Consider the following 19,733-nt stretch of genomic DNA (forward strand, 5'->3'; position numbering starts at 1 on the left):
AGTTGTAAGGCTTGCCGCTCACAATTCACAACTTCTACCTTCCCCGGTGCCGGAGTTTAAGCTAGCCTGTATACTTTTTCTTTGTCCACTTCTTCTTCTTTTTTTTTTTTTTTTTTTTTTAAATTTTCAATTACAATTTAATTAATCAATACCACCCAATAAAGAGAAGCACTAAACAAAGAGAGAGCTTTTCTTTTCTTTTCTTTTTCTTGTTAATTACTATTAGAAACTTTGAGAATATTTTGAAAAGCAATATTAGGGTTTACTCTGATTCGGAAGTATGATCTAAGAGTTTTTGGCTGTTGATTTTGTTGAAACCGAATTGAGACTAAATTAGAAAGAAAGAACAACAAAAATGTGGAGGCGATGGTGGAGTAGTGTGTTGGTCCATTGAAGCAAACCTTATCGGCGATTAATCCAACGAGACTGAGATTTATTATTATAGTAGGTAATGGATCTCCGGCCGCAACGTCGTTGATTTCAGTATATTTGAGGAGTGCACTGTGCAATTCCTCCACCGCCGCCGCAAGAAAAGTGGGAGGTGGTGGCCATTACAGCAGCGATAGCAATGACAACAACAACAACAATGACAAAGATAAAGATAGTGCGATGTCATTCGCGGAGGTGAGGAGACTGATGAGATTGGTGAATGTGGAAGCGTTGAAGAGAAAGCTCGGTATGTAAGGCAAAGAGATTATCGGATACTCTGAGCTCATTCATGTAGGGAATTAGCACAAAATTCCCTGAGAAACAAAAAATAGAGAAAACACACACCAAAGAAAAATTAATCACATGCATAAGACGGTATTTACGTGGTTCGAAAATTTGCCTACGTCCACGGAGTTGCAGGGATTTCACTATTATCAGGAAAAAAATACAAAAGTGCAGCTACAGTTTTTCACCCTCTCAAAAACAACACCAAAACAACATTTTCTATATCCTGCACACAAGATTCACAATGGGCTACAAAACGGGCCAAAGCCTCCGTTCCATTGACTAAACTTCAGAAAATCTCCCATTAAAAACCACAAAACATTTTTCTAGTCGGATCGGGTCGTCAACCAAATCAAATACAACTAATCTCCACAAAGCCCAACAATTCAAGCGTGTGAGAGCATGGGCGTCGCTAGATCGAACGAAGAGGCCACCGCTTTCGCTCAGGTTCTTGACAAAGCCAGAGTCATCCATCTCTTTCACGACAAGGTCTACCTTCATCCCGATAAGATTGAAATCTCTCTCCCTCTATCTCTCTCTATTTATATATATATATATATATATGACTATCTATTTATGCCTTTCTTCTCTCTTTTTTTTTTTTTTTTTTTTATGTGTTCCTGTGGGGCTGCTTATGATATCTCAATAAGCTTAGGGTACTCTGTGTAGGACAGGTCTTTTTTTCTGCTTTAGGAGGAAAAGAGTGATGATGATGGCGCCGGATGCCAAAATGGTTTCGTTTTGGATTTCAAGTCCGGGTCAGATCCAACTTTTGTGGCAAAACTTTGATATATATATATATATATATAGTGAATTAGTGTCCTTCTTAGGAACATTAGTCATGATAATACAGTTTTTGTTCCGATCCAGAGTCGCCTTTTGTTGCACAACTTTGAATACCATAATTAATCCTTTTCACTAACTGTCTAGTGGCCATAATTGAGTTGATTGGGAGGAACGGAAAGACCAGATTTAAGAAATGAATGTCGTTCTGCTAGAAGTTATTCGAGACAAGATGGGAGATGGAAAGCTACTGGAAATTGAAAACCAAGCGTCTCTGCAGATAGTAAGCCTATCTTGAAGGTGTTCATAATTTTTAGTTTCCTTAACAGTTTTTTTCTGAACTACCAAACATTGTTTGACACCAGCTTTGATCTCTGCAGATGGCCTAGTTCTTATGTCTAGTTTAATAAACTTTCTTGTGATGCCTCACTATTTCTTGTGATTGACACCAATCATTGGTCTCCATTGTATTGGTGGAATACATTTTACAGATTTGCTCGTCGAGTGTTATCTGTATATTGACTTCTGAGTTGTGAACTGTGCTTAGCACCAATGCAACTGGATAGACCTGTTAGCCAAATAGAGTGTACATTTCCCAGTTTCTGCTTCACTGATGGGCACAAAACTGTAGAGACAAACGCGCTCTCGTCACTTTGATGTTTCCAAATTTGTAAGCAAATATGTTGCAACTCAATTTGTTGGCCACTCTTCTTATATTCAAGACCAGGGGCGGAGCTAGAAATTTTTGTTTGGGGGGGCCGATTTGTGTTGCTAATTTATTAATCTATACAAACTTTTATACACATACACAAACACATGTATCTATACATATACACAAAAAATTAGTATCTTTCATAATGAATCCTTAAAATTAAATGCTTCATACAATTAAATTAATCTTTCACCATCTTCCATAGTGAAATCCTTACAATTTTCATTTTCAATATAAGTTACCAAATTTTCTACCGTTGTGAGTAAAAAAATTTCAATTGAATTAATGAAGTGTTCACAGACATAAATGATCCAAAACTTAAAAAAATATGAAAACACATTTTACCATAAAAAATGAATTTAAGAAACAATATGTTCTCTATAACTACTAGACAAATTAGACAATTATTTTTTAAGAACATTATTGGACCAACTCAAATAGTTGGGAGGGGGGGCCAAGTCCCATTTTTGAGGGCTAATTATTAAAATATTTCTATATAGTAAAAAAAAATTTCAAAAAATTTGCCCCCCCACCCTAACATGCAGCTCCACCCCTGTTCAAGACACAATATATACTCTCCAAAAAAAAAAAAAGACAATATATAAATAAATAAATAAATAAATCAAGACACAATATATACTCTCCAAAAAAAAAAAAAGACAATATATAAATAAATAAATAAATAAATATATATATATATAAAATAAGAGTGGCAAAGTAAGCCCAAACTCATTTGCCCACCCAAACTCACCCACTCTAATTGAACCTAAACCCACCCAATTATTAGTTGGGTTAAATGGGCATCAACTTAATTAGACCCTGTGATTATTGGGTTTTAAATAAAAACCCAATGAGACTTATTTAACCTAAAAAAAATATACCCAAATTCAACCCAACCCTTACCATAAAAACAAATTTAAAAAAATTAAAAAAAGCCCTCAAAAGTTTCAATGTTTAAGGGTTTTCATTTTCCTTCATTTTCTCGGCCTCCAAACACTTCTCTCTCTCTCTCTCTCTTAGGGTTTTGGAGTGCTTTCAGTGTCGATTTTCAAGTTGTAAACAAAACGAAGCCGTATCCTTTGGCTTTTCTAGTGGTTTTGTACACGAAGAGAGCGAATCCTCTAGATCTCCCGGTGGTGGAGTCAAATCCGATCGAGACTGGTGAGACCAGATCGAGCTCACAAAAATCGGGCTTGTTCTCGTTGCAACTCAGTGAGTCATGGAACCAAGTGGTTAAGGAGTCAAAGCTAGAAATTTCTTGTATGGGTTTTGCAGAATGCGACATGTCGTGCAACTAGTTTGCGAAGAAATGTTTGTAAATTATAATTGGTGAGTGTGAGAGTTCAGTTGTTTTAGGCTTTTAGCAATTGTTTGTGTTAAGAATACAAAGAATGAGTTATGTAGTAGCAGAGAGAGTGCAAGGAAGAAAATTGTTATCAGAGTTCGGTCTCAATCGTTGGAATCCTATTCTTGTTTCAGTGATTTGTTTGGTTGCTGAGAAAGTGCAGGAAATGGAAGCTAAATGCTTAATAAATTAGGCCCCTTTTATGTTTTTTTTTAAAAAATAAATTTTGTTGTTTAGATAATGCTGTTTGCATGCCGAGAAAGTGTGGGAAAATAAAAGGAGAAGGATGATCCAATTTGAAGCGATTTTCTTTTCAAGCTTGTAGTTGTATCTTTTGTTTAGTTTGATTTTTTGGGAAAGTAGAGTGGAGACTAGAGAGAGTGGAAAAGAGAATCCAAGAAAGTGTTGAGGTTTTCACTTTAATGGCATTTTGGTAATTTTGATAATTGGATAATTGGGTGAGTTGGGGTTTACCCATAATAATTGGGTTGGGTTGAATTTGGGTTAGAAACAATTAGTTAAATGGGTTTTAATAGGTAAATGGGTTTTATATACCCAATCCATTTATACCCACCCCAAACCCACCCATTTGACACCCCTAAATTATAAAATGATAATATAAAAAAATAAAAATAGAAGATCATGCTAATGGTTATTCTTAAGATATGCACCATGTGAAATTGAAAAGTATGTCAAAATATTAATTTTTTTTCTTTTTTCATAAATAAATTATAAGTAAGAGATATATATATATATATTATTAAACTATAAAATAATTTAAATATAAATAAATTTATTTGTATATATTTGGGGCACAACAAGAGGTTACAAGACAAGTAAAACCAATCTCTACCTTGTCATCTTTTCGAGGAGGGGAAAATTTGTGCGAGGCGAAGCAGGGTAGGGGTGGGCTAAGTGAGGAGAAGCGCATTTGCCATCCTACTTGTAAGTGATTATGATTATAATTATTATTATTATTTTAGAACTTTCCAAGTGATTAGTTTTATTGTAATTATGGATCACGTCAGAGTAGCATATAGTTGGATCAAGGTGCCCTTCCCTATTGAGATGAAATGGGTTTGAGCCTTTAAGGTAATTTGTTTATCCTTTGACAAAGTAATTTTGATATGAATGAGGTAAAAAATGAGGGGAATGTGCAGTAATTAAAGTACTTAAAGGTTTTTTTTTTTTTTTTTTTTTTTTTTTTTTTTTTTTTTTTTTTTAAGGAATGGTAATAAAATATGCACCATTAAAAAAAAATCAACTATAAATAAATAGTAAATGTTTAAAAATATATATATATATATATATTAGGCTTTAGTTAGCTCTAGGATTGTAAATGAGCACAATTGAAAGGGACTATTAATTAAAATTTAGATTCTCTATTTAATTTTATTTCAAACAAGAGTTAAGTTCAAGTTCAATATCAATCAAGATTACATGTTCAATCATACTTCATTTTCTTCTAATTTGTTAAGTGCCCTCTATATTTAATTATTTCATGAAATATTAGTACTAAAATGTTGTGGAATACACGAATTTCATTAATATAAGCAGAAAAACATATTATGGACGGAATGATAACTAACTGAAATGGACAATAGGCCTAATATGAAAATGGAATCAAACATAAATGGCCAAAATGAAAATTTTGAAACATAAAAGACAAAAATTAAAATAATCCAAACTTTAAAAACCAAAAGTGTAATATATAATTTTATTAATCAAAGCTCGAATTTGTTCATGAACTACTTAAATTAAGTTATTCACTTTCCGTATATAATAAACATTACCACTAATTTTTTTTATTCATTTACAAGTAAATGCTAATAATTAATAATTATGTTATTGTTAAAATTATATTATTTGACTTGATTAGATAGGATGACTTTCATTTATGAATTTTATAAGTTTAATTCACTAACCTCCTATTGGTAAAAGTGGACCCCAAGTTTGGGACTCAATTTGCCCCGTTTTGGTTTGTTCCCAAGCTCCTCCATAAGCACAGACTTAAAAGGGCCTTATTAATATGAACTAACCAGTTCATTGTGAGAACAAGGTCCAATATTGTATTGTACGGCCTCTCTGAGGATCCATAGCGATTCAATGCTAATTGAGTGACCACCACCCTGTTCATATCAATGTGTATGGAGCCAGTTTTCATGAAAAGCATTTCAATCAAATCTTTCTTTCCTTTTCTTTTTCTTGTAGCCTCAGGACTGCTCAGTGTCCCTTTGAATGATTGTATCGAATAGCACATACTCCGTAAACATTTTATGTTTCTTATCAATCGTATTTCAAAATTTCACCATCAAGCATCAACAACTCCGTTTATTGAACAGTATTAGTTTTTTTTTTTTTTAATTATTACACCATCTACTGCTCTTAACTAATTAGTTTACAATATCTAATGAAGATCGAAGAGTGAGACTTTACACAACATCAACAACCAAGATAATTGTAAATACCATTTCCCAATTCAAAATTTCGAGATCATAACATCTCAAGTTCTTATACAACATTATTTTCGAAAAGTTTTTTTATCTAGATGTAATGGATGGAATGACTCCACTAACAATTTCAATGGCAAATATCTCTGATGACACATAAGAATCCTTCACTATAGAGGATGATGATGGTGGAGTCACGACCTTTTCAGCATTAGTGACCATAGGACCTGCTGATCTAATGTCAAAATCAGGCATCATATGCCAAATACTTTCAAGTTCTCAATCCACCTCTACCATTGAAGGTCTAGCATCTGTCTCATCTTCACAACACTTGAGAGCCAAATTTAAAAATTTTACCACACATTTAGGAGGATAAGATCCCATTCGCCCATGAATGGCCAAAAAGATCATACTAAATTTACACTCAACATTAACCTGAAACAGATAGAAACCACTTTTTTTTTTTTTTTTTAAATATAAACTACAAGATACCATTTTATTACAAAAATAATATGAACTATATGCCAAAATGATCATAGCTGATATAGAAGTAAACGAGTGTTTCACATAAGGTCGAAAGTGAAGATTTTAAAAGGATTTCAATGTTTTACTAAAGTTAAAACTAAATTTTGCAAATGAGGATATCTCTCATTCAAATTTGTTAAGACAAGAGACATCCTCATTTGCAAATTTGAGAATATCCTCAAATTTAAAACTAAAATTTGCAAATGAGGACATAACTGAAAGTTGTCAAACTTTACCCTGCCCAAAAAAAAAAAAAAAAAATTACAGAAGAACAACTCCCTTTCATGCACAAGCACCTGATATACCATTAGGCCTTATAAAATCCAAGGCAAATAGGTCTATAAGTTTTACCTCTCTAACAATGTTTTTGCCATGAGAGATTGGCTACTTCCTGGTCAGGAGTTCAAGAAATACAACACCAAGGCTATAAACATCACTCTTGTCTGTTAGTTTACGAGTTAAGATATACTCCGGATCAAGGTAACCCTACAAATTTAATTAGTAGAATATGAGAATAAAGAAATAGACATCATTTACATCTCCAATGGCATACTATTAAGTCTATTTCATCTAGTTTGAGTTACATTTATTTTTATTTTTAAAATTGTTGTATGAATCTATAATTTAAACAAATGGTTAATTGCAAAAAACCATCCTAAACTATGGGGATTGTCAATAACCAATAGCTCAACTGACACTTAATGGGATGAAGGCTGAGGTTGTGGATTCAAAATCCATTGGATATGAGTGTAACTTATAGATCAATATATATATAGATATATAGATATATATATGGGGGTGTGTGTGTGGGGGGGGGGGGGGAATACATGCACTTTGCATCCCAATAAACTTGCAATCAACACCCTAATTGAAACAATTGTGCCAATCTACACCCCGCCATCCAAATAAGGTCAAATTTAATGTTTANGGGACAATTTAACAAACGCTTTGTCTCCATTTGTTCGTCCGATGAAAATAGTTAGGGATATTATTATTATTGCATTCCTTTTTTTTTTTTTTTCTTTTTTGAGAAGCTAGGGATATTGCCTTCTAAAAAAAAATATAGAATGTTTTTAGTATATGATTTACCAAGTAAAATTACTGTTTAATGTGACATGAGTAAAAATGTGAACAAATATTACTGTCATATGTGACTTTATTTAGTAAAAAAAAAAATGTAACTTTATAATTTATCGCTCCATTTGTTTTAATGAAAAATCTTATATGAAGATAATTTTTCAAGTTTTCTACTATTTGTTAAAATTAAAAAAAAAAAAAACCAAAGGAAAACTATTTTGGTTAACATAAAAAACATGACTTATTTTTTAGAGATTGTTTATTTAAAAAAAAATATATATATATATCTCATAACAAGCTAAATAAGAAAAATTATGAGACCTTTTCTAACACATCTAAAGTAGCTATCAAACATAGGAAAATGAGATAATTTATAGATTTTTTATTATTATTATAGAAAAATGAATTATTTTCTAGAAAACTTTAATGTCGAAACAAACAAAATGTATATATTGTTATCTAATTTATGATTTCATTTTTTTTTTCTTCTACTTGTTAATTGCACTTTTCTTCTTGAACTATTGGGTACACTTACAATAAAGGTTTGTAAATTAATTGAGTTGTTTATGAACATCTAGAGTTCAACTTGGATAAATGTTATTTTCTGTTTATTTGTTTAGCAAACGAGTGAAACTCAAGCTCACGTTTAATTAGCTCGATTTTTTTTAACAAGTTAAGCTTAAAAATAATAATGTTTTAGTGGACAAGTTAGTGAACTCATGAGGCTCAATTTAAAAATATATTTATATAGGCTTAAGAGAAAATATGTAAGTTTAAAAATAAGTTCATATGATGTCAAATTATTATTTATAGTTTAAATATAATATAAGTAGTTCATTTTTAGTAATTAAATATAGTTTTTAACAATACAAGGATGGAAAATCTAATTTTTATAAATTCATAAATAAAAATTATTCTATCTAATTAACTCAAATAATGAAATTTCATTTATAATTAGTTATTAATTATTAGCATGGATCTATGAAAGGATAAAAGATTTTAGTCCTAATTTTACTATAGATAAGAAAAAAAAAGTTAATAAAGTAACTCATGAACAAGGTTGAGTTTGTTCGACAAGGAAATAAACTAAGTTTTAACATTTAATATTGTATGGTGATGAACTCTAGCTCAATTCGTGTTCAAAATAAAATTAAATATACATTCCTGAGCTTTCAATATTAGGCTCAACTTGAATCATTTACAACTATAATTAACTTCAATGCTTTGATTGTCATGTTAACTAAAGTCATTTGCTTTAACAATTGATCTTCATTTTTTAATTGGCTTTAATAGTTGATTTTCATTCTTTAATTGGTTTTTTTTAATTATTGTTTTTGTTAAATTACCGATTATCCCAAAAGTTTAAACTATTAAAAAATGATGAATTTAATCACTTAACCATAATTCTATCAATTTTAGTTTCTTATCTTTGGATGATGGTGAGTTCATTGGTCTTTTATTTTTTTTCTTTGTCTTTTCAAATTTTGTATTCTTGCTTTTTTTTTTTCCCCTTTCCTTTAGGAGGAGGATGAGTTCATAATTTATTGTTTAGAGAATTGGAGGTAGGATCCGAAACAATCATGTATAAGAAATCTAAATAGAAGTTCAAATTCTATTGTCCCTTATTGTACTCCAAGAGCAACGCCTCATCCTCTCATGGGTTATTATGTTAAATTACAACGATCTTACCCATTACCCTATTTGCTCATCTTTGACAATGTTTTAGCAATTGTTAGATGTGGCATATGTAAGTGTAGTGGAAATTGGGATGTGACTGCAAATTAAATTAGAAAATGGGTCAGGGAGGGACAGAGGAAGCATTATTTCAAAGGCAAAGCTCCAAAATGGATAGTAAAACATTTTGTCCCTTTGTGGAGGGCATCCTCCAAATTCAAGGAACTCCAAATGCAAACTTCATTTTTCTTTTGGTAATGACAAGAAGTGGTCCAACACTATAAGGAATTCGCATGAAATGGATGTTCGAGCCTGTTTATGGGGACTTGGGCATTGGAGCAAAGTTCTTGTGATGCTAAAACGTTGTCGAAACTTGGGGTTCCTCCTAAGGTTGAAGTTCATGGATTGCTTGGTTATAACTTATAATTGGCAGACTGCATGAAGTGAAAGAAGATCTCAAAGAAACACTTATTTAAGTAAACTTAGTTAGGCAATATTGAAAATACCATAGTCACCCAAATTATTTTTATAAATATTTTCATTAAAAAAAGAAGCAAAAATGAATTACTAAACATGTTTTCAGATAATTATTATCACAATAATCTGCTTCAGAGAATATCAAAATGGCATTTTTTTATAACTTTTTTCTATTTTCAGCTTGATAAAAACAAAATTCTTAAAAACATCAAAAAAAAAAAAATCAATATACAAAAAAACACAAGAATAAGTGCTTGTGGGGTGTGGGGGTAAGGGTTGAAGTTCAGGTCTCTAGGAGGAAACTTTACACACACATACACTTAAATTAGGCTAGAGTAGAATTTCTATCTTGTATAAAAAAAAAAAAAAAAATCATTTGAGTTTTATTTTTTGGTTTTTACTTCTCCTTTGTTTTTTTTCATTAAAATTTATTTTTAAAAAATTATTCAGATACTAACATGACATTTTTTTTATTATTTTTTAGTAGCCATGTCAGTTTTAATTATATCAACTAAACACTTTATTTGTCACGTAGGCAGTTTCTGTTAGTAAGTTATCGGTATAGATCAAATTAATTATAAATTAAAAATAATAAAGTTTAAATTAACTGTTATCAAAATATAAAAATTAAATTAATTGTGACCCCAAACTGTAGAGATCAAAATAATGTTTTTACGAAAATTAATTAGCAAATTAAAGAACATGCTGATGGCTTGTCCTCTTTTGAAACCAAAGTACCCTACAAGCCCAACTAAACGGGGCCTATATGGGTTAGGCTTCAGTATTTCTTACTTCCTCTTTCTTGCTATGGATCAGATCAGTTTATTTATAAACCCACGGTCCACTCTAAAATTGTGTCGCTTTCACGTCCCTTCAGACCCTTCCTCTATCAACCTTTATCATCCATGTTTCATATAGTATCAAAAAACTTCACTCCAAATCCTTTTAAGACCCAAGAAGATATCAAACTTATTTTAAGACTCGTTCTTTTTTATTTATTTTTATTTAGTACTTCCTAAAACTTCGTAATATCAATGAGATCTTGGGTTTAAAATTTTTTGCCAACATCTTGGGCCACTTCTATTGAATTTCTCCATGTGGTGTATGTGAAACTGAGAGACTGCATACACTCGAGATTAAATAATCAAAGAAGCCTAGATTGTAAATAAAAAAAAATTTATAAAAACAAAAAAAAAGAACACTGAATGTATCAATTTAAGGTCTAATACTAGAATTCGATTTTATTTTCTTATTTATCAAAGCCCAATTTAATGGTGGATGGTGGATCCATCACCAACTCCGGGCCCATCTCCATACCTTTTTTTTTTTTTGGTTAAAACATCTCCATACTTTTTTTTTTGATATCCAATACGATAGAAATTTCATTAATATGGAAAATTCAGTACAAATACATAATGACCTCCAATGAATAGTGTTAGGGTTTATAAATAAAACAAAGACAGTAAGAGCATCTCCAGCAGTTTCGGTAAAGCCAAATTTGGACCACCAAATGACACTGTTCATCTCTCCAGCAGCTTCTCCATACGCACAGGTTCTCTAAATTATTTTTTTGAAGTTGCTACAGTAATTCTCTTAATTTAGAGAACACTGTAGCAACTTCAAACCATTATTTTATCTTAAAAAAATATCCGGCTGAATAAAAAAAATTCTTTCTCTTTCCTCCTCTCTTCTTTGTTCATCTGTGTCTCTCTCAAACGGTAACACAATCAACACAAACACAGTAACAGATCAAGAACATGAAAAAATAAAAATTTAATTAGAACAACAAATCTAAAATAAAAATAAAAACAACAAATCAAGAGCATGAAAGCCTATCTAAGCTCCATTGCAACAACAAAGTGAATCAGAACAAGATTAAAAAATTAAAAAAAAAAAAAAAAAAAAAAAAAAAAAAAAAAAAAAAAAAAAAGAAGAAGAAGAAACGTGTCCAGATGGGGTGGAAGGGAAAAATAATATAAAAAATAAAAAATTGCAATAAAGAAATGCTACCACAATATTTTCATATTAAATTTTAAGTAACAGATTGTTATTAGATAATATTGACGAGCAAAAAAATAATTTTAGTAGTGGGTTGAAATTAGAATTAGTAACAACTTTTCACATAAATTTTGTTGTGAAAGTATTGCATAAAATGTTGTGAATATAACACTTCTCATTAAAAATATAGTTGTTAAAAAAAGAATAAATGATGATTAAAAAAGAATAAATAATGAATGAAGAAATAATATTTAAATGAGATAGAGAATGTGATAAAGAATCTGTTGGAAAATGTATTTAAAAAAGTGAGTATGTAAAAGTTAAATGTCATTGTTTATTCTCCAAACTGTAAAAAATTTGGAGAAGTTGGAGATGCTCTAATACAGCAACAGAGTCCGATACAAAATATGCAATAGAAAACATACAAAAACGTTTGCTTTTTACTGCAGAGCCATGAGGCGTTGGTACTCCTCCAGCAGACCGCAAGCGACATCAACAATTGCTTTTGGTTGGAGTTGGACATGCTCAAAGTAAAACCTGTTTCTCGCATTCCAAATTGCCCACGCCGTAGTTGCCCACTGCTCAAGTTCTCGTTGGGTAAGTCTATCACACAACTGTCTGAATAATTGGAAAAAGTCGTCGACCAATTTTCTGCATTTCTGGATTCGGCTACTCATCAGTGCCCACACATTTTGTGCAAATGGGCTTTCCCATAAGATGTGGCTTGTATTCTCGGACTGGTGATGACAGATATCACATCTGGTATCCACTCGAACTCGGCGTCTATAGAGATTTTCCCTAGTTGGAAGACAATTCGAGCAAGCTCTCCATAAAAATGTTCAGACTTTTGGTGGTACATTTAGTGCCCAAATTCCGCTCCAAACAGGCTTATAGGCACGGCTTAAAGAGTGTTCTACCCATGGTTGCTTATTCAGAAGGAGTGCAAGCCGATAAGCTGTTTTAACAGTGAATTTTGCAGCTGCATTTTCTGTCCAAATCAGCAAGTCTGGAGAGTTGAGGCGGTTCAACGGTACTGCCAAAATTTCCTGCCTTGTTTTTAGTGCAAACAGAGTCTCTATTTTTCCTCTGTCCCATTACCCAGACTCAGCATCCAAGAGCTCATAGACCTTTATGTCTTGGGCATGTTCATTAAGAGGAATTGGAGGGTGAGACAGCCATTTGTGAGTGTAGACCCCCACTGTTTTGCCATCTCCCACCCACCACTTTGATCCATTGAAGATGATGTCTCTTGTTGCCAGTAGGCTTCTCCAAACAAAGGATGGGTTACTCCCCAATTGAACTGTCATGAATGAACAATTAGGGAAGTATCGAGCCTTATACACCTTGTAAAACAGGGAATTTGTGTCTTGGGTTAGTCTCCATGCTTGCTTTGAGAGCATAGCCAAGTTGAATGCGTGCAAATCTCTAAATCCCATCCCCCTTTCCTTCTTGCTTGTGCATAGTTTTTTCCAATTAATCCAATGGATCTTTTGTTCCTCTTTATTTTGTCCCCACCAATATTTTGCTAGCAAGGAATTGATGGAGTCACACATGGATTTGGGAAGCTTGAAAAGGCTCATGGCATATGTAGGAATTGCTTGTGCCATTGTTTTTATAAGGACCTCTCAGCCTACCATCGATATAAACTTCTCCTTCCACCCTAACACACACTTGTGAATTTTTTCTTCTAATTCTTTGAAGGTGTTTACCCTTGATTTACCACAAGTCATTGGTAGACCAAGGTATTTGTCACTATTAGTGATTACTCTAGCCCTCAATTGTTGTTTGATCAATCTTCATATTTCAGGGTTTGTATTCTTGCTAAAAAACAAGGAGGTTTTTTGGTGATTGATTGCTTGTCCCGACGTAGCCTCATATTGACCAAGAATACTCAATAGTTGTTAACACTCTCCAATCGTGGCTTAACAAAAAAGTAAACTATCATCTGCAAAAAGGAGGTGGGAGATGCACACCCCATTTTGGCTAGACATAATTCCATTGATCACCCGATTCTCAACTGCCTTATTTAGTAGTACCAAGAGGCCTTCGGCACAGAGGAGGAAAAGGTAAGGAGATAATGGGTCTCCTTGCCTAATACCCCTAGATTGAGTGATCCACCCCTTAGGTTCTCCATTGATGAAGACTGAATAAGAGGCTGTAATGACTGTCTCCATGGCCAATTTCACCCATCTTGGATCAAACCCCAATTTTTGCATAATACCCTGCAAAAAAGACCACTTCACCCGATCATAGGCTTTGCTAATGTCTAGCTTAACCGCCATTGGACCTACTTTCCCTCTTCTTTTGTTTCTCATTCTGTGCAGAATCTCATAGGCAACTGTTGTATTATCAGTAATAAGACGGTTTGGCACAAAGACACTCTAAGAGTCAGAAATCACATTAGGCAAGATAAGCTTCAAACGATTAGCAATAACCTTTGAAATTATTTGAGACACAACATTGCTCAAGCTAATGGGTCTATAGTCTACCAGGTATTTTGGGTCTTTCTTTTTTGGGATTAAGACAATATGTGTGTGGTTCATTTTTTTCAACATATGGGCAAATCTAAAACAGATAAAATAGTTTCAGTAACATCATTGCCTACAATATGCCAATATTTCTAAAAGAAAAAAGGGGACATACCACCCGATTCGGGTGATTTTGATGGGTGCATCTGAAAGAGCGCTATTCTAACTTCATCAGTAGTGTATGGATGGGTGAGGCTCTTATTCATTTGTGGGGCAACTTTTCTTTGAACTGATTGTAAGACACACTCCATGTTTTGTGGGTGGGCCATGGAGAACAATTCCTAGAAATATGATTCGGCTACTTAGGCAATTTGCTCATCAGAAGTGCACCACCTTTCTTCAGAATCAAACACTCCAGAGATATGGTTTTTTCTTCGACGTTGGCTGGCACGGTTGTGAAAATATTTTGTGTTCTTGTCTCCAGCAGGTAGCCAAATTGATCGGGATCTTTGATGCCAAAAAATCTCATCTTGGTGGATGATGTTTATGATTTCGGCTTTAAGGCTTTTGATGGAGCTTAAATTCTCGTCTCTGTTCTACAAGCACAACTCTTCCAGCATTTTTTGTTTTTCTTGCATTTGTGGTTTTGAAATTCCAAAGGTAAGTCGACTCCAATCAACAAGAGCAAATCGGCATCTTTTTATTTTTTTCAAACAGCTTTGCCATTGGGCTTCCATTCGAAACAATTGAATCCCAAGCCACCTGAATGATATTTTCACAATCAGGGTGAGTGGCCCATCTCTCCTTAAATCTATGTGGTATCTTCTTTTTCAAAGTGAGGTAAGGCCGAATGTAGGTGGTGACAAGAATTGGGTTGTGGTTTGAATAAGATGCTTCTAGATGAGTGACTTGCACTTGAGCAAATTTATCCCTCCATTCAATTGTGGCGCATGCCCTATCCAATCATTCCTGCACTAAATCATCACGCCCGTTAGTCCATGTAAACATGTTACCCTGATAACCCAAATCCACCAATCCACAATACAAGAAAGCTTCCCGAAAGTTCAGCATAGGGGCCAACGGTTTAGGCAGTTTGATAGGCCAAAAACGTATTGACCCCTTGTGATTAAATTAATTAATTAATTAGCCAAATTATTAATTAATCAATTTAACATGCAAACGCGTGGTAGCACAAACAAATCACCAATAAACTAATTATGCAGCGGAAAATAAATAACACGGTGATTTGTTTACGAATAGAAAAAACCTGACGGCAAAAACCCCACCAGGTGATTTTCAAGTCACCACTCCCGAAACTCCACTATTATCACAACAAACAGTTACAAGTAAAAGAATCTCAAGTACCCTACCAACCTACAGTTGAACCTTTACCTTAATACCCAATTGGACTTGTTTTATAGTGACAGTTTCCCCTTTTGATGCACGGCTCCCAAGTACATGAATAACCAATTGAGTGGATCCCAGTACGCGACTTCAATCACTAACTTAGAGAGAGTTGTTAGCTGCAAAGTTCTTCAGTTCATCTATGATGAAAACTAAGAAAATGTTTGATCACAAAACCCAAAGGTGCACATACACAGCAACTTCTTCAAAAGAGATGAACTAGGGCAAAACTTTGTTTCTGGTCACAATTTGCTTGAACAGTGTTTGCTTAATGCTTGTGCAACTTGTGAACCCTTTGACGGCCCTTAAAACAATCCTTTTATATGCCTAGGGTTATAAGAAAAGAAGGCCCAAAGACACATTCATGGATCCCAAGAAATCAGATTAGAAAATCTGATTTTATAAATCTCGACAGATAGAAGCTGTCTAGCAGATATCGAGCAGGTGTTAAGCTTTAATGATTCAACACTTCTTCAGCTTGTTTCTTGGACAGACTTGATGACTTCAGCACTTGATCTTGAAACTTTGTTTCTTGAAGTATTAAAAACATCTAAAACTACCCAATTACAAGTTGAGTGCATTTTGTCAAAGGATTAGCCAATTACATAAAAGAATGACATATGTTATTTAACAAGTGAACCCACATATGTCCTAACAATCTCCCCTTTTGGCAATCCGTGACAAAACCACAACAAACAAATGAACATATGAGAGAAGTCATAAATCACACAACTCATATTCATTTGTTGAATACAATAAAATTTATCCTAACACAAACTCTTGAAAAATTTTGCAAGAAGAGAGTTTATGGCAAATAGATTTTGACAACCTGTATTTCTGAAACACTTTAAACAAAACTTATCAAGGCATTTTTGTGTAAAACGGAAATAATAGATTGCATACAAGTATAAGCAACATGTGTATAAAGATAGGAAAGAAAAAACACAGGTAGAGATAGGTGAAAGAAACATACATCCACATATAGAGAAAAATAAGTACAATGTATGTAAAAACTGGTTACAAGACCTAATGTACAAGAACAATGTATCTAATAAGGTAGAAAAGAAAAAGATACATCAAATCCTCACTACATCCCTCAAATCAACACTCTCCCCCTAACAAAATGTCCTACACTACTCTCCCCCTAAGTATGACTACTCTCAATATCCAAAACTACTCCCTATTCTTGTCATGAGTGACAAAGGGTAAGAGTGTCAAGTAGACATCTCATCGGTAGAGTTAGCATCTCCATCATCATCTGAAGCATCATCGTTATCACCATCATCATTATCATCCTCAGCATCAGAATCAGAAGCCACTGGAGGAGGTGGTGGAGGAGAAGCCTCAAGAGCAAAGCCAGCCATAGTCACCTGCCGTCGTGCAACACGACCGACATGAACGTTCACCTGATACAACTCAGTAGAGAGTGTATCAAGACGAGCATCTATGCGTTGTAGCTGTGCCATGATGTCTCTAAATGATACATCGCCCATGGAAGTGGAGGGAACGGATGTGGATGGAGCTGAACGAGATGGAATCGGACGAGAAGGAAGAGTGGAATTCGGCTGTCACGACCTAAACTGCGCTGCACTATGTTTTACGGTAACGATGTCTATGGCACAAATGTGTGTGAAATGGTTGGACACAAGAAAAGGGATAGAAAAATGGCGTAAGATCCTCGTGATAGCGGAAGGAAAGATGAGCTTATCATGAAACGCCGAATCTAAAGGAACATCTATGATAGAAAGAATGAAATGGGAAGAAAATCTATGGTAAGATGCTCAAGAAGAGATAACAAAAACCGAGCATGAGGCTCTGTGATGGAGTTGTAGTAAGAGAGTGGATGGAATACAAAAATCATCACCATGTTCATAAAGCGAGGGCTTTTAGCAAAAGACTTACATGGTGTATACTGACGCTCACCCCAGTCAACAGGGTTCTCACAAAAAGCAGCCATGAGCTTATCTTTGGACACAATCCATAGACGCTCATAGCTAGGATAGTCAGGATGCTCTATCCTAAGAACTCGAAGCACATCCGCAACAAGTTGCGGTGTGACAGGAATGCGCGTACCTTAAATGCGAGTGAAAAAAAGAGGTACTGAATGATCAATCCCGTGCATGTTGGAGTAAAACTCCTGAATAAACATGAGAGGACAATTGACCGAGACGTCACACAGCGACTCCCATCCCTGATTTTGAATGACAGAAGGACGGTCAGTGTCAGCGAAGTCCGCCAAAATGACTTGGCGTTTCGAATAAACACCTCATCTAGAGAAGTTCTCCAAGAAAGCCTTACGAGCATCCTCATCATGGAACCGAATGTTAAAAGGAGTAGGATTAGAAGATGAAGATGTCGTAGAACACAAAGGGTTCTGGGACGAAGCATATTTACGTTTTTGTGCCATAGACACTACTAACGTAAACAGAAAGAGAGGGAGAGAAAGAAAGACAATCAGAAAAGTCTCAAGCAATTCAAATATATCAAATATATCAAAAAGAAAGTACGTATGCATAGGGAATACACGAACATGTGACATGCAAAAGAAAAAAAATCATGGGTTCAGCCTAATCCAATCCTACCAGCACACAAGCATATTGCACACATCTAAATGCATGAAAATGCAGTTCTAATGCATATGTGATGCAATGTATGAGGTTTTAATCATATTTAAATGAAAACCCAACCCAAAATTTCGAGAAACACTCATCAATTTTGAAAAACCCTAAAATTTTTCAAAAAACCCCAAAACGTTTCAAAACATGAAATGCATGAAGAATGAGAGATTAGAAGCTTACCAAGTATAGAAAAACTTGAAAAATGCTTGAAGAAACCTTGAGGAGCAAGTATGGAGTGAGATGAGAGAGTTTAGGAGAGAAAATAGAGAGCTATCGAGAAGGAGATCGATAGAAATGAGAGGCGGATCGCATGAGGAGCTTATATAGATTCCTCTGTAAATCTCGACAACTGAGGTGTCGAGAGGTATCGAGACATCTATTGAGGTAGGTGACGAGCAAAAAGGCCTTCGATAGATGCAAGTGTCGAGGAACAAAATATCAGACACAAGAAGAGAAGGTGTCGAGAAGCTATCGAGGAGGCAGGAGCTTTCTCGATCGATCCACCAAGTGTCGAGAAGGTGTCGAGATTGCGATAAAAAAAGGCTTAAGAAGCTTGACAGATAGTTAGGTATCGAGGAGGTGTCGAGACAGCTTTTCAAAACAGTTTTTTGAGAAGAGAAAAACACAGACATGAATGCAATCCAACATACAACTCAACCACTGATCCAAACAACATATTAAGCTCTCAAAATCATTTCTCACCAGAAAATATAAGCACGTGGATCTTCAAACACACACACACACACACACACACACACACACTAAACAAGTCTAACCAATTTTATATTTCAAAAATGAGTCAAGACAATTTAGTGAGCATACATTAGCACATGTAAAACCTTGTGATGGTCAAATCACATTATATTTGCACATGTATCAAGAGTAGCAAAGAATATTGCATGTTGTGTGTGAAAAACATCGCAAGATTGCATATGTGTATACATATTATAACGATTTGAGATATGAGAAAATCACTTTAACTCACACACAATCATAACTGTTTGATGGAGACTATCACCTTCGAAGTATATCCTATAACTCCCACATCTTCTAGAATACACTCTAGCAATCATATTTGAAGCATTTTTTTTTTTTATCTTTTTTTTATTTTTTTTTCTTTGCATATTTTCTTTTATTTTAGCATATCATGCATGGGCATATGAAAGAGAGAAAAGAAATACCCAAGATGTTAAGCATTTGACACTGCACTTTTGGTATGCCGAAGCATACAGGTGTCATATTATGATTGGCGGGCAACAGTGGTGAGATGATTATTTATGCATTTCTCTTAGGATTTTTTAGTCCTACCCGTCAAAAAGAGTGATACGAGTGTTAAGTTCAAGAGATAACTTAATCTTACTCATTACAAACAAGAGCTACAAAGCTCACTTGCTTAGTTATGCATAGAGATGCTCATCTAAACTATAAGAGATACAAGATTTAGAGAACTTTATTTCAATGGCCATTCAAGGTACACAAAACAAACAA

At 34.1% G+C, this 19,733-nt stretch overlaps 1 protein-coding gene across 1 annotated transcript; it reads right to left on the reverse strand.

Moving 5' to 3' along the window:
• Nucleotides 1–12,849: 12,849 nt before the first annotated feature.
• Nucleotides 12,850–13,362, reverse strand: LOC112010669 (uncharacterized mitochondrial protein AtMg00310-like). The gene has a single exon (XM_024043017.1). The coding sequence runs from the start codon at nucleotides 13,360–13,362 to the stop codon at nucleotides 12,850–12,852; it is 513 nt and encodes a 170-aa protein (XP_023898785.1).
• Between the last annotated feature and the right edge of the window lie 6,371 nt (nucleotides 13,363–19,733).

Source organism: Quercus suber, unplaced genomic scaffold (assembly GCF_002906115.3).
Source record: "Quercus suber isolate HL8 unplaced genomic scaffold, Cork oak 2.0 scaffold_190, whole genome shotgun sequence".
In the NCBI taxonomy this organism is placed as follows: Eukaryota; Viridiplantae; Streptophyta; class Magnoliopsida; order Fagales; family Fagaceae; genus Quercus; species Quercus suber.